The 13223-nt window shown below is 35.6% G+C and overlaps 1 protein-coding gene across 1 annotated transcript in view; it reads left to right on the top strand.

Annotated features, from left to right (window-relative positions):
• Positions 1-80: 80 nt before the first annotated feature.
• Positions 81-13223, top strand: part of CFAP61 (cilia and flagella associated protein 61) — a 267799-nt gene continuing 254656 nt past the window's right edge. Inside the window, exons 1-2 of the mRNA XM_004687139.2 lie at positions 81-135; positions 6317-6467. Coding sequence (XP_004687196.1) covers positions 6325-6467 — 143 coding nt within the window. The 5' untranslated portion in view covers positions 81-135; positions 6317-6324. The remainder of the gene's footprint in view (positions 136-6316; positions 6468-13223) is intronic.

The raw sequence follows: 13223 nt of genomic DNA, 5'->3' as shown, positions 1-13223 counted from the left end.
CGCGAGATCCCGGAAATGGATGAGGAAGTGACCTCCCGCATGCGCAGTAGCACAGGCAGTGTTTCTGTGGTAACCCGGCAGCGCGTCCTCTGTGGAGTTAGCAGTGGAACCTGGCGTTCTGCAGTTGTGGGCAAGGTGGGTATCTAACCTGCGGCCAGAGAAGTGGAGATTGGGTGTAAGGGCGTCAGGGGCGCTTCTCCAGGGCAGAGTGTAGAAATGGGATGACCGTGCGAGGACGGGTGGGTCTGTGGCGACTTGGCGCTCGGTGTAGGGGAGAAGGAAACGCGCTTGACTACTGAGACGCTCGAGGGCGCGGAGAAGAAGCTTGTCAGAAAACTACCATTCCCAGAATGCCCAGGGGCGAGTTGCTGCACTCCCTGGCGGCCCGGCGTCGCTATGCATGCTAGGCTTTGTAGTGTCTGAATTCCTCTGCCCTTCGTTTCTACAAAGTTGTACCCAGATGATTAAGACTTGTGATTAAAAATAACAGAAGGTATTTTAAATCCAGATAATAGGAAAAAATTTAAAGGACGAATAGACTACTAACAAGCGAACCAATCTTAGATAAATTAAAATTTGAGAAAGCCTTAATTAAGTTTTTTTTTAGCCGCAATGCCCTTACCGATTAAAAAAAAGTAGAAAGGACAGTGATATCTGTATTAGGGCATTACAGAGGGGGGAAAATCTTTGTAAAGTGCTCAGTAAATGGTGCTCAGTAAATGTTAGCTGGTTTTATTTTTGAACTCCTTCAAAAACAGAAAAGTGGATTATGTACAAATTATTAAGAGAATTTAAAAATAAACTTGCATTTTTTTAAGCAGTTTTAGGTTCACAACAAAATTGAGTGAAAGGGACAGACAATTCCTATATATCCCTTGGCTTTCCTCTACAATGCCCCTTCTTTCTCATATCCTTCCCTCTCTTCCCCTTATCTTGCCCCCCACCCCCCCAGTTTACATTAGGATTCAGTCTTGGTGTTGTATATTCTATGGGATTTGACAAATAATATAATTATAATGACAAGTATTCAGATATAGTATTGTTGAAAAATGGTTTCACTCTCCTAAACATCCTCTCTGCCTCATTCATCCCTTTCTCCCTCCTGTCCTCAGCAATCACCGATCTATTTGTTTTCTGTCTTAATAGTATTACCTTTTTCAAAATGGCATATCATTGAATATCCAATATACGACTTTTCAGATTGGCTTTTTTCACTTGGTTATATGTAGTTGAGGTCTATCCATGAATTTTCATGTCTTGAGAATTTTCACAGCTACAAAGTCTTACGGAATTTGGCAAATATGCTTATGTGTTTATGCTTGTAGAAATAGCACATCTACCTCTGCAGATGATGCTCTCATAAGTATGTTATGTTTTGGTGATAGGAAGCCCACGAGGATTACAACTAAGATGGAAAAAGGCACAAAATGATGTAAAAATAAACTATTATATTATTATTTTTTTTTGTTATGGTGATATTCCAAACTGAAGTTATTTGTAACCATTATAAAAATATTTGCCAAACCTCTGTATCATATATATTATTGAAATATTTTCACCATCTTTTTAAAAATTTTAAATAAATTGAGATCACAGTGATAAAAGAAATCATTAGCAAAATAATAGCTAGTAAATTAAAGATACTTTTGTTTTTTCCCTTAAATTTATAATTATGCATAATTGATTTAACAAAACTTAAAGTTAAATAGCTCTAGTTTCCTCTCAATAATACAATACCTGCTTTACTTCTTATCACCTTCCATCTCACAAGTTTATATTGTCTGGCAATTCTTTGTCACTTTCTTGAGCTAATAGTTTAATTTTTCTAGTCCCCTCACTCGCCTAGAGGCCTACCTTTCCAAATTTCAGGTTGTAAGGCTTTTAGTTTCAGTTCTCTTTTGAATGAGACATGTTATTCCATGGACTATTATAACTGTGGCCCTCAGAACCTGTGTCAGATTGTATCCCTTCCTGAGCCAGTATACACAAAGGCATTACTACCTGGGTGTGGAATACTTGAGGTATATATATATATACCCTACTCCTTCCTGGTTCTCTTTTTTTGTTTCCAAGTTCAACTCTCTTGCTGTACTTTCCCACTTTATTTATTCAGGATTTTTATATATTTGTGGCTTTAGTGTTTGATACTGTGTTTCACAAACTGGATGTCTCTCTATAGTTTGGCTTTTAAGATAAAACCAAAGCCAGGAATGACAATACTTATGGCTGCATTTGACAGGAGTCTGGATATTATTAAAGTATTTTTCTACCTAAAGAAGGTAAAGGATAACATTTACAAATAAGAAAATTTGTATTTGGGAAACACCCAAATTCATTCATGGGCTGTAAAAAGTACAATTGTGTATTAGTGATAGATGAGCACAATAGCTCAATAGGGAGACAACCATGGGAGAGTATCTCCACTGCAGATCCCTTTCACACCAAATCTGGTAGAAACATTAACAAGTATTAAAATGACAGTATGGGGGCTCTCCTTGTGGCACAGTGGTTAAAGCACAGCACTCTGAAGCTATGGGCAGTCACTGCAGCAATCCTTAGTTCAGTCCCTGGCCAGGGAGCTGACACACATGGCGCAGCAGACCTCTCCTGACCCATCTGCTGCTCCCCTCAGCAGTGTTCTTCAGTCAGTCTGCCAGTTCTGCTCCCTACTCTGTCTCTGGTAAATCCTCTCACCTCCCATACCCCTGGCCCGTACCTCAGTTCTTGTATGCATAAAAAATAAATCTTTAAAAAAATAAAATGAAATGACAGTATGGCTTTGAAAGAGGTAAGCAGAACCTGTCTGATTACTATTTGATCTATAGTAGATGGATTCAGCATTTTTGCTGCATATTTACTATAAGGCAATTTGCTTTAAAAGATAAAATAACTGACTGGTAGTGTGGTTTGATGGTTTATTTCCAACTGATACAGTACTCTCATTTACAGATATATCATTCTTAGACTCTATACAGAGACGAGTGGACAAGTATCTTAAAATAGTGGGTGATAACAACTGTGTATATAGACTTGATAGGAAATTTGATGATAAAACTTCCTGGCAGTGTGAAGTAAGTGAGTAGAGAGCCAGATTGTTATGAATCTACACAGTTAAATATTTGCAAATATCTTCTGTTTTTGCTTTTTATAATAATGTCTTTTTACCTTTGTTATTAGTTTTTCACTGTTATTTTAAAATGTTCCTCTTATTTTTCATGATTTTTATTTTTTTTATGGCATCATTGTCTTCTAGCCAGTTATATAGTGAAAATGTTTGTGACAAAATGCTTGCAGCAAAGAACTTAGAACAAAACTACCTAGAAATGCTTGATGGTAGTTAGCCAGGTTCTGATTCCCTTCTTTGAAACCACAGTCATTTTACTAGTTGTTAATGCTTCTATCAAATTTGGAGTGAGTGACGTCCTTCCTAGGAAATACCCTCCGTGATTATCTTCCTATTGGGCTATTGTATCCATTCATCATATGGTATGTTTTTGACTCCTTTAAATGAAGCTTGTAACTATACTTATAATGTATACATATCACCCAAAATGCGGGGACTTGGGTTGGAGCCAATTGTTCAAAAGAAAATGTCAGATGAATAAGAACTGGTATTGGTGACATTTGTATAACAATGTAAATATACTTAGAACTATTAAATTGTACACTTAAAGGTGGTTCAAATGGTAAATTTTATTTATGTGTATTTACCACAATTTTACAAAACCCAGAATTTTACCTTCAGCATGTAAAGATGTATCTTTTCCATAGTGAGACAGTCTTGTGCCTTATTAGAAGGTATAATGAAAAATGCGTTATAATGTATTGTTTTGTAATTAAGAATTATTTTTGAATTTACAAAAAGATTGACGTTAAAGTTAAAATATTAAATCAAGTCATTGTAGCTGGGTTATGTAAAGTCATCTTAGTCAGCTCACCAAACTTTACTTCCACATGATGAAAGGTATGTTTGCTTTTCTAGGAAAAAATGTGCCAGTCAGAAAGGGGATTGATGATCCTGTGGGCATCAAATAGTGTAGTTTGCCCTGACAAATTAGGAAGTGCCATGTAGCTACCCATCTTTAGTTTGTTTGGCTTGGCTTCTTTGCAGTTGATGAAGGCCCCTCAGACTGCAGGACCTTTGAGTGATACCTCATGTTCGTCTGTTTTCAATTTGAGAGTATGCATTTTGAATAATATTAAAATTAATGGTTAATATGTACTGAACCTTTAACTATATGTCAGATATTTCTTTCACTGTTTTGCAAAAGATTTTATTTATAAAATAAATAATTTTGAGATATATATTATTTCTAACTTTGAAATGAAGGGCCTGAGAATTTAAGTAATTTTCCCAAGGCCACATGCAGAGCTTATAAGTGGTAGAAACTGGGTTTCATCACTGATAGTGTGATTCTACAGCCCTTGCTCTTGGTCACAGCCCAGTGTAAACCACCTTCTGATAGCTGAACTTTCTCGGTAGCATAGGTGGCTTTTCCATAGCACCTATGTGGAAGCACCTTAGTGACAGCTAAACCGGTTTAAAGGAATGTTTATTTATATCTGCAGAATGTAAAATATTGTTTGAGCCAGTATTTCCTGTTTGGAGATACATATAAATACCAAAGTTTACTTCCATTGTAAAGTGTGGAGCTGTCATTCTGATCTCACAGTTCCACAATGCAGCACCTGGCTTGAGTTAAAACTAGCTTGAACACCTCAGTTCACCAGTCACTCTGATACCAAGGCTGCAATGCAGTGATACCATAGCACACTTTTGGTGAAGAAGTTGTTTCTTACCACCCTGTTGTAGTGAAGGAGAGGATGTCAGACTTTTACTTAGTCCATGGAACTTGCTTGCCAAGAACACTGCCATTGTAGATTAATACATTGGCATACTTCTGTAAACTTGGACAATGTAGGGTGAGCCAGTGCAGATTCAGGCCTCTATGATAATCAGGTTCTTTGATACTTAGGTAAAATGAAAATTATGCAAGTTTGTAAACAACAATAACAGAAAGTCAAGTGATATAATTTCACAACAATATAATTTCATGTTTTGAAAGAAATTTCAAGAATTTCATTTTTTGAAAGAAAATTATTACATTGTTTAATTCCATTTATTAATAATTCAAAAATTACAAAATCATCAGTGTGATAGAAGAAAAGAGTAGTTTTCTTTTGGAGGGAGAAGACTGGGCTGGGGTTCTATGAGGCAGCTTTCTAGGGTGCTGGAAATGTTCCTCATTGTTCTTAAAGTTGCTACAATGGTGGAAAGTTAATCTGCCTGCTTTTGAACTCACTGGCTAATGCATCATAAAATGTCCCTCAAACCTCACACAAAAAAGACAGAATTAGCAAGAAACTATAAATCAGAGACATTCAGCAGGGGAAGGAGAGGGAGAAGGATTGAAACAGGGGCAAGAAGAGCACAAGGGACTATGGTGATGATACATGGGTGACTTGGTCATGGGAATTTTATGGGGATAACTGAGAGGAGAAAGCAAACTACGGAAATGAATAATGGTATTTTATATATACACACACACATATGGGAGAGACACACATTACATACACGTAGACATGGAGCGCAATTGAAACTGTCTTGTGGTCTGCTATTCCTGTCAGCATTGCCCAAAATGTCTTTCTGGAACATCAGATTCTCCATGGTCACTGTCATTAGAGATTTTCCTCAAAAGGGGTGTGGGAAAGACTGAGTTACGCAGAGAGCAGATAATTGATTGTGAAACTTTTCAAAGACTTTCATGGGCAAAGTAGCCCCTTAGGAAGCCCATCAAAAGCAGCATTTCCTACACTTATTTGACTGTAGAACTTTTTTTGATTGTTTTAAAATATCTCTCAGGACTACTGCCCTCAGTCCCCAGTTTGGGGACTTTATTTGGAGCATAGGCAGCAGCTATCAGTAGGGCTTCTTGTCACTCTTGACCACATGCCATAATGACTGTTTAAATACAAGAAGACATTGAACCAGTAAATAGTCCCCTTCAATGTTTTCAAATGTATTGTTAGAATACTTTAAAGCAGATTTTGTTACAAACAAAGAATACAGTTGCTGAAAATTCCAGACAGACCAGTTCTCAGAAACATGGTTCTCCTGGAAAGAAACATGGTCAGATGGTCGTCTGTGACAGAAGGTTGTTAATAGCCTATATCCCTATGGGAAAACGTGTCCCATGACCTCTCAAACACCATGGTCACTTTGATCGCACAGAAACTGAAATAATGTTCAACTTTGTATGTAATGTAATTGGACTGGCTTCTTAACAGTAGACTGTTTATTTTCTTTTTGGGACAGGATAAAAAATGTCAATACTTACTTCTCCAAGAGGAAAGGTAGAAGTGGTTCATTGCCGAAGAACAGAATCACAGGATATTTTTTGTATTGAAAGCCTCATTAGAAAATTTACCCAGAAGCTTTTTGGGAGACTTAATGTCATCTATCTTCTGTAAGTACATAGCTGAGTAAGACAAAGAAAGCATGTCAATTTTCTCACATACTAGGAAGGGTTCCCACAGCCTTTGTTCTTATGGGACATGCAGCAAGGAAACCGGTAATGGGTACCCTACTGAGTCACCTGTTAAGTCCCACAGCAACATGCAAGTGTCTCATGGGTTTTGAATTGCAACAAAATCTTTAACTGTCCCACCCACAAGTGGAGTTATATGGGACAAATTAAAATATTGCCTACTATTGATAGTTTTGTGAATTTATTTTCTGTCAGCCGTTCTACTTTGCCAGTATCTTATTTAACACTCTTGACAATTCTTGTGGGATCTACTGTCATATGTATTTTATAGATGAAAAAAATGGAGACCTGCCCACAGTCAATAACTGGTAAAGCCTGAATTTTCTTTTAACTACTAGTACTAACATGCTTACTTCAAAATATGCATAGACTCCTTTCCTGAAAGGTCTTTTTTCCCTTTATTTATTTATTATTTTTGATTCTAGAAATATTCCATCCTTTGTTCCTCATTTTTATTGAAAAAGATAACAGATAATTCAGTATTTTGGATTTCATAAAGTTTCATAACATTCACAAATGAAACGTTGAAACTAAAACGAGCTGAAACATAAAAAATTCTAGATTCTGACCACTACATTGATGAGTGCAATGTAAATTGACATATTTACTGCAGAGCAGTAGGACAATATGTATAAAACACATAGTGTTTTTTATACATAGTGTTTTATACATATGTATAAAACTAGTGTTTTACACATATTGTCCTACTGCTCTGCATATATATATATATATATATATATATATAAAATGGTGAATCAAAAACTAATGATATTGTCTGGGTGAAAACAACATGGTACATACAAATATGAAAAATCAAGGATCATGCACAGAACATTATCAAAATGAAATTGAAAACTTCTAAAGAATAGCAGGAACCAAAGTCACTTTCTCAGGGAGGATTTTTGCCACATTCTGGAATGTTCATGTTGCTTTATTTGACAGTTTTGCAGAACCAGAAGATAAATACTCTCTTCACTTAAGGAAGGAAGTATTGCATTCCTTTTAAAAAAACTGGCTTGTTCATTTAAGAAAGAAATAATGTAAACTCAATGAGTAAAAGTAGACTATAAGGAAACTAGCTTGTTTTAATGTCAACATAGTATGATGGCTTTGAAAAATTTGTAAGCATTTTTGATATGAGGTTTCTATTAATTACTTGTGTGATCCCAAGAAACTTCAAGACAGACTCTTAATAAGTACATATTTAGATCAACAATAGTAAATTAGTTTGATGATAGGCTGAATGAAGTAAATAAAATAATTTGATTAAAAGTCATCACACATTAGTATTTCCAGTAGACAGACTGAAATAGATGTAAATCAGATCTGAAGGGATTTTCATAATATGGGTGAGGTTCTAAGGTAAAAAAGATCATAATAATAAAATAAAAATCACAAACATACAAAGAAATCTACACCATTTGTGCAAAAAAATAACAAAAATATACAGCAGAATCAGACCTTTAAAGGCTTCAGATATTAAGTCAGATAACTAATAAGAAATGTAGTTGAAATTAAAAGCTCAGTGAATGAGTTAAATACCATAATAGACACAGTTGAAGACAGAGTAGCGAACAGGATGATAAACACCAATAAATTATTCAGAATTTAGCATGAGAGAGAAAGAATATGTGAATAGAATATTTAACAATCAGAACTAATCAGATTTCTAGAAGGAAAGTAATAGGAAGTGGATAAAAAGCCTGATAGGATGAAAAGGAAGGTGGCAATAGTAAGAATAGGAAAAACAAGCTTTCTAGGATGTGCCAGAAGTCCTGAGTAAGTGGCATTGGTTCCTGCTAGTCTGAAGTACCTGATTTCATATAATGTTCTCTGTATAGACTTCTGGAAGGATAGAATGTAAGAGTCAAAATTTGAAGAAATTATGATGCAGGACATTCTAAAATTATCTCTTAGATCCAGAAAACCCAACAAATCCAAAACAGGATAAATACACGGAAAAATCTGTAACTAAGTACATTACAATAAAACAGCAAAACACCAAGTTAAAGAGAAGATCTGAAAAATAACCAGAGCAAAAAGGCAAATTACTTGTAAAGGTAAAAGAATTTCCTCAGAACATATTCTAGGCAGAAGAAAGACTCAGCTAGAAAGGTCAAGATACAAAAAGGAAAATAAACAAAAATATGAGCAAAGTGGTCAATCTAAGAAAAATCTAACATAAAACAATAAAAACCACTTTAATATAGATATTAATTATAAATAGTAAGTTATAATATATAAACAGTACTTAAGTAAGGACTTCTGCCTAGAATATGTTCTGAGGAAATTCTTTTACCTTTACAAGTAATTTGCCTTTTTGCTCTGGTCCATACCCAGTTCTTGTATGCATCAATAAATAAATATTAAAAAAATAATAAGTTAGGGCCCTCCCTGGTGGCACAGAGGGTTAAAGCCCAGCACTAAGAAGCTAAAGCCTCTTCAGCATTAGTTCTATTCCCACTCCAGAGGTGATCCACATGGTGTGGCAGAACTCTCTTGACCCTCCCACTGCTCCCCTCAGCAGTGTACTTCATCAGTCTGCCTGTTCTGCTCCCTACTCTGTCTCAGGTGAAGCCTCTCGCCACCCCTGTACTTCTGGCTTGTACCCCAGTTCTGTATGAATAAGTAAATAAATCTTTTAAAAAATATGGTAATTGACTAGGATCATTATAAGGATAGGCACAGAGATTATAACTTATGCTCTTGAGAGGAGAAAATGGAAGAAGAAATTAAAACAAACCCTCAATCTTAAAAGCAAGAAATGAAGAAGAAAACAGTATTTATTAAAATCCCATAGTAGGAAGACGAAAAAAATGTTCAGTTATATCAGTAATTACCTGGAAAAAATTATTCAATTAAAAGGAATTGGACAGATTGACTGACAATTGAAAAATACAAAAAATAACCATGTTTTGTATATGAGACATACCTGAGATATTAAGGGAAGATTAAAAAAAAAAGTCAAAAGAAAGTCAAAGTATTGGGAGGAAAAAGTATGGCTACCAAAATCATATTAAAGAAATGGTTCAAAAGACAAATTATACCATTTGCAACAACATGGGTGGAGCTCAATAAAAATACATCAGAAGGAAAAAGAAAAATATCAAATGGTTTCACTTATAAGAGAAATATCAGAGAACCAAATAAGACATAGTGAAAATAAGTATATTGGTATTAAATAACAAAACACAACACAAAACAAAGATAAAATAGACATGTGTAATTGGAGATTTTCATTAGCTTCTCTTGAATGGGAGATTTTGCAAACCAAAATTTAAATATAAAAGATTTCAACATGAACACAATTTAGTAACTTGATCTAATGGATAAGTGTGTGCAATATTGTGCCCAGTATTAGAATAGATAAATTTTCAAGTATACATGGAAATATGTATAATTGACTTCCTCTTAGGTCATCAAGACGAAATGTTTAGAATCATATATAACACATTCTTTGACCATTAAGCAATGGAGTTAGTACTCAGCAGTGAAAAGATAATTATTAAACAATCATGTTTAAATATTTCAAATGAAATTAAAAAAATCATGGGTCAATAACGAAAAATGAAAATTGTAATACATTGGCTTCAATAAAGATATTTTAATTCACATGTTAACTGTATTTATATGTATGTACATATGAACACATAGGGTGAGGCATGTGAGATATTTGGTACCTCGTCCTCCCAGGTACCAGTGCTGCACCAGCATGAGAAGGGAGCGCCATTTCCAATTTCGAAACTTAGGTGCCTTTCCTGCCTCACCCAGTCACAGCCATGACCAACAGCCATCAATTTTTTTTTTTTAAGATTTATTTATTTATTCATACTGGGGTACAGGCCAGAGATGCAGAGGGTGACAGGATTCACCAGAGACAGAATGGGGAGCAGGACAGGCAGATCGACGAAGTACACTGCTGAGGGGAGCAGCGGGCAGGTCAGGAGAGGTCTGCCACGCCATATGGTCACCTCCGGGGCAGGCGGGGATCGAACTCATGCGGAAGTGGCTTTAGTTTCTCAGTGCAGTGCTTTAACCCGCTGTGCCACCAGGGAGGGCCCAGCCATCAATTTTAGGCCACTGGGAATCTTGTGCCACCAGGTAAAAAGTCTGGTTACTTTGCTAGAGAGAAAACATGGAGAAACCAAATGGAGAGACCATATCATGGGGAGAATTTGGGGATCCCAGCTCATAGCAAGAAGCAAGGTCCTAGGTTAGTTGTTCAATAACTACTGATCATTTGAATCACCCTGACTTTGAAGTGCAAGACCTGTGAGTAAAATATCTGTCTTTGAGGTTTACTACAGAACATGCCTCTGATATTTCCTGAATGAAATCCTAACCTATAGAATCATGAACAAATAAAACTTGAAAAGGCAGTGACGAGATTTGGATTTGTTTTATATGCAGAAATTGATGAACAAAACAGCCAACCTTCGATGAAACTTACAACCTTAATTGCTCACAGTAAATGAGATGACAGGCCTAGAATTCATTTTCTGATTTTACCTCTAAGTTAGAAAAAGAGCAGTGAAATCAACTCAAAAATAAACAAAAAAATCCAAAACCGTAAATAAGGGTTGAGAACAAATTATATCTATTAATGAAATATAGACATTTAGTAGAAGATTACTAAACTCTAAAGTAGGCTCTTTAAAAAGGGTAAAATTAGGATACACTTTTGACCAGACAAATGACTATCATGAAAAATAGTATGAGGGTCCTCCCTGGTGCTCACTGGGTTAAAGCTCTTCACAGGCACTGCAGCATGAGTTTGATGTCCAGCCAGGGAGGTGACCCACATGGCAGACCTCTCCTGACCCACCTGCTGCTCTCCTCAGCAGTGTATTTCAGTTGATCTGCCTGTTCTGCTCCCCACTCTGTTTCTGATGAATCCTCTCACCCCCCAGCACCTCTGACCTGTACCCCAGTTCTTGTAGACATAAATAAATACATCTTTTTTTTTTAATAGTACGAAAAGGGCATCAATACAGGTGTTGCTGCTTAAGCAGGTGATAAAAGGCTATTGAGATTCATAGTTGCTTGGGACTTGTTGTGTTTCAGAATATAGTATTTTAAAAGTTAATTCTGTGCATTTACCAAATACTTCATCAATAAGGATTGGGATGGGTCCCTATAATACTTCTGTGGTAAAAGTGTAGAAATGTTCTCTAATTGGAATAACTTTTGAATAACCTCGTATCACGTTCTGTCCAATTTTGCTGCCAACTAAACTCTCAGGTAAAGTTTAGCCCTGGTTTCCAGGGATGTTTGGATTTTGAAGAGATAAGAGAATTGTATAAAAAACTTCATGCCAAAAATTTTGAAAATTTGAAAAGGATCACTCAAAACACTGCAACCTGCCTCAGAAGCCAATGTATTTCCAGAAGTAAAAGTAAATTTACATTTCCTTTAATATCCTGGATCTGCCAAAACAACTTGCAGTTGAAAGCCCTTCTTGTCTTTTCATTTTTCTTATTAGGTAATTCCTGTCCCCCCGGGAAGGCCAGTTTTGATATACAGACATTTCTAAAATTGGTAGCTTCTAATTTATTCAATTTCATTTTATTGATGTCTCCCTCAGTTGCATAGATGCAGGAGTAAATAAAACTGATGTTACCTAAAAACCCTGATGAATTTTAGGAGAGAAAATGAGCAGTTCAGGCACAGCAGCTGAGTAGGAAAAGAAGTAATAAAAGATTTAGTCACTTCCAGATGTCACAGTGTGGTGTGTGTAGTGCTGCAAACCACAGCCAGCTGCGTTCAGTGTGCAGTGGACACAAAGGGAACTCTGAGTTTTGTTTCATTCATGCTGCTTAACAAAGCAGAAAATGGGGACACTGTTTCACCAAGATTTCCATCAAGTATAGTTAAGTAAAATGAGTTTTGGCTGTACTTGGAAAATTCCCTAAACCAATTGAATAAATGAGACATTACTTTAATGAAAAGGACTGTTTTCTGTTGCGGGATAACATCTTTTAGCTTGAACATGTTCTGTGTGAAGTATGTATATATGTATTTTAAAATGCATTTACAGAGAAATTATATATTATACATAAATATATTTTTTAATGATTTTTTAATTGAAGCAACATTGCATTATAACCTTATATAATGTTGTAGGACATACGCTTCAGGTGTGATCATTAAATTAAGGCAACATCTGTATATGCTACATAAGTTCACCCATAAAAGTTAATTTCTGTCCTTTACCATATAGTTGATCTCTTTTACCTGACTAATTTCACCCCTTCCTTCTGGCAACTGCTAATTTGGTTTTATTGCCTAAATGTTTATTTTTGTTTTATTTAGTTCTTTCAATTGTTGATTATTCTGTATACTCTCTATGAGGGAAATCATATGGTGTTTTTTTCTCTGTCTGATTGGATATTATATTTAAATATATATGTGTGTACTCAAGTATATATATTGAATAGGGCTTCTTTGGCTTGAATTTGGTTTATTACAGCAAATAATTTAAAATCCAGCTTTTGAAAACGTTTTTGCACCTATGATGATTTTTAGCTGTCCTATAAAGGATGTAATGGCTAGTAGATAATAAGAAGAGGAAATTATATAACAAAAGGATAATGCTATGAAAGTTACTTCTTCCACTCAGTCATTTGGATATTATCCTATATTTTTCCAATGAAACAAAATTGTGTGCTGCTGGTT

Source organism: Condylura cristata, unplaced genomic scaffold, assembly GCF_000260355.1.
Source record: "Condylura cristata isolate star-nosed mole 26May11 unplaced genomic scaffold, ConCri1.0 scaffold00022, whole genome shotgun sequence".
NCBI lineage: Eukaryota > Metazoa > Chordata > Mammalia > Eulipotyphla > Talpidae > Condylura > Condylura cristata.
Note: the sequence above shows the minus strand (reverse complement) of the source record. Positions and strands in the feature narration are given on the sequence as shown.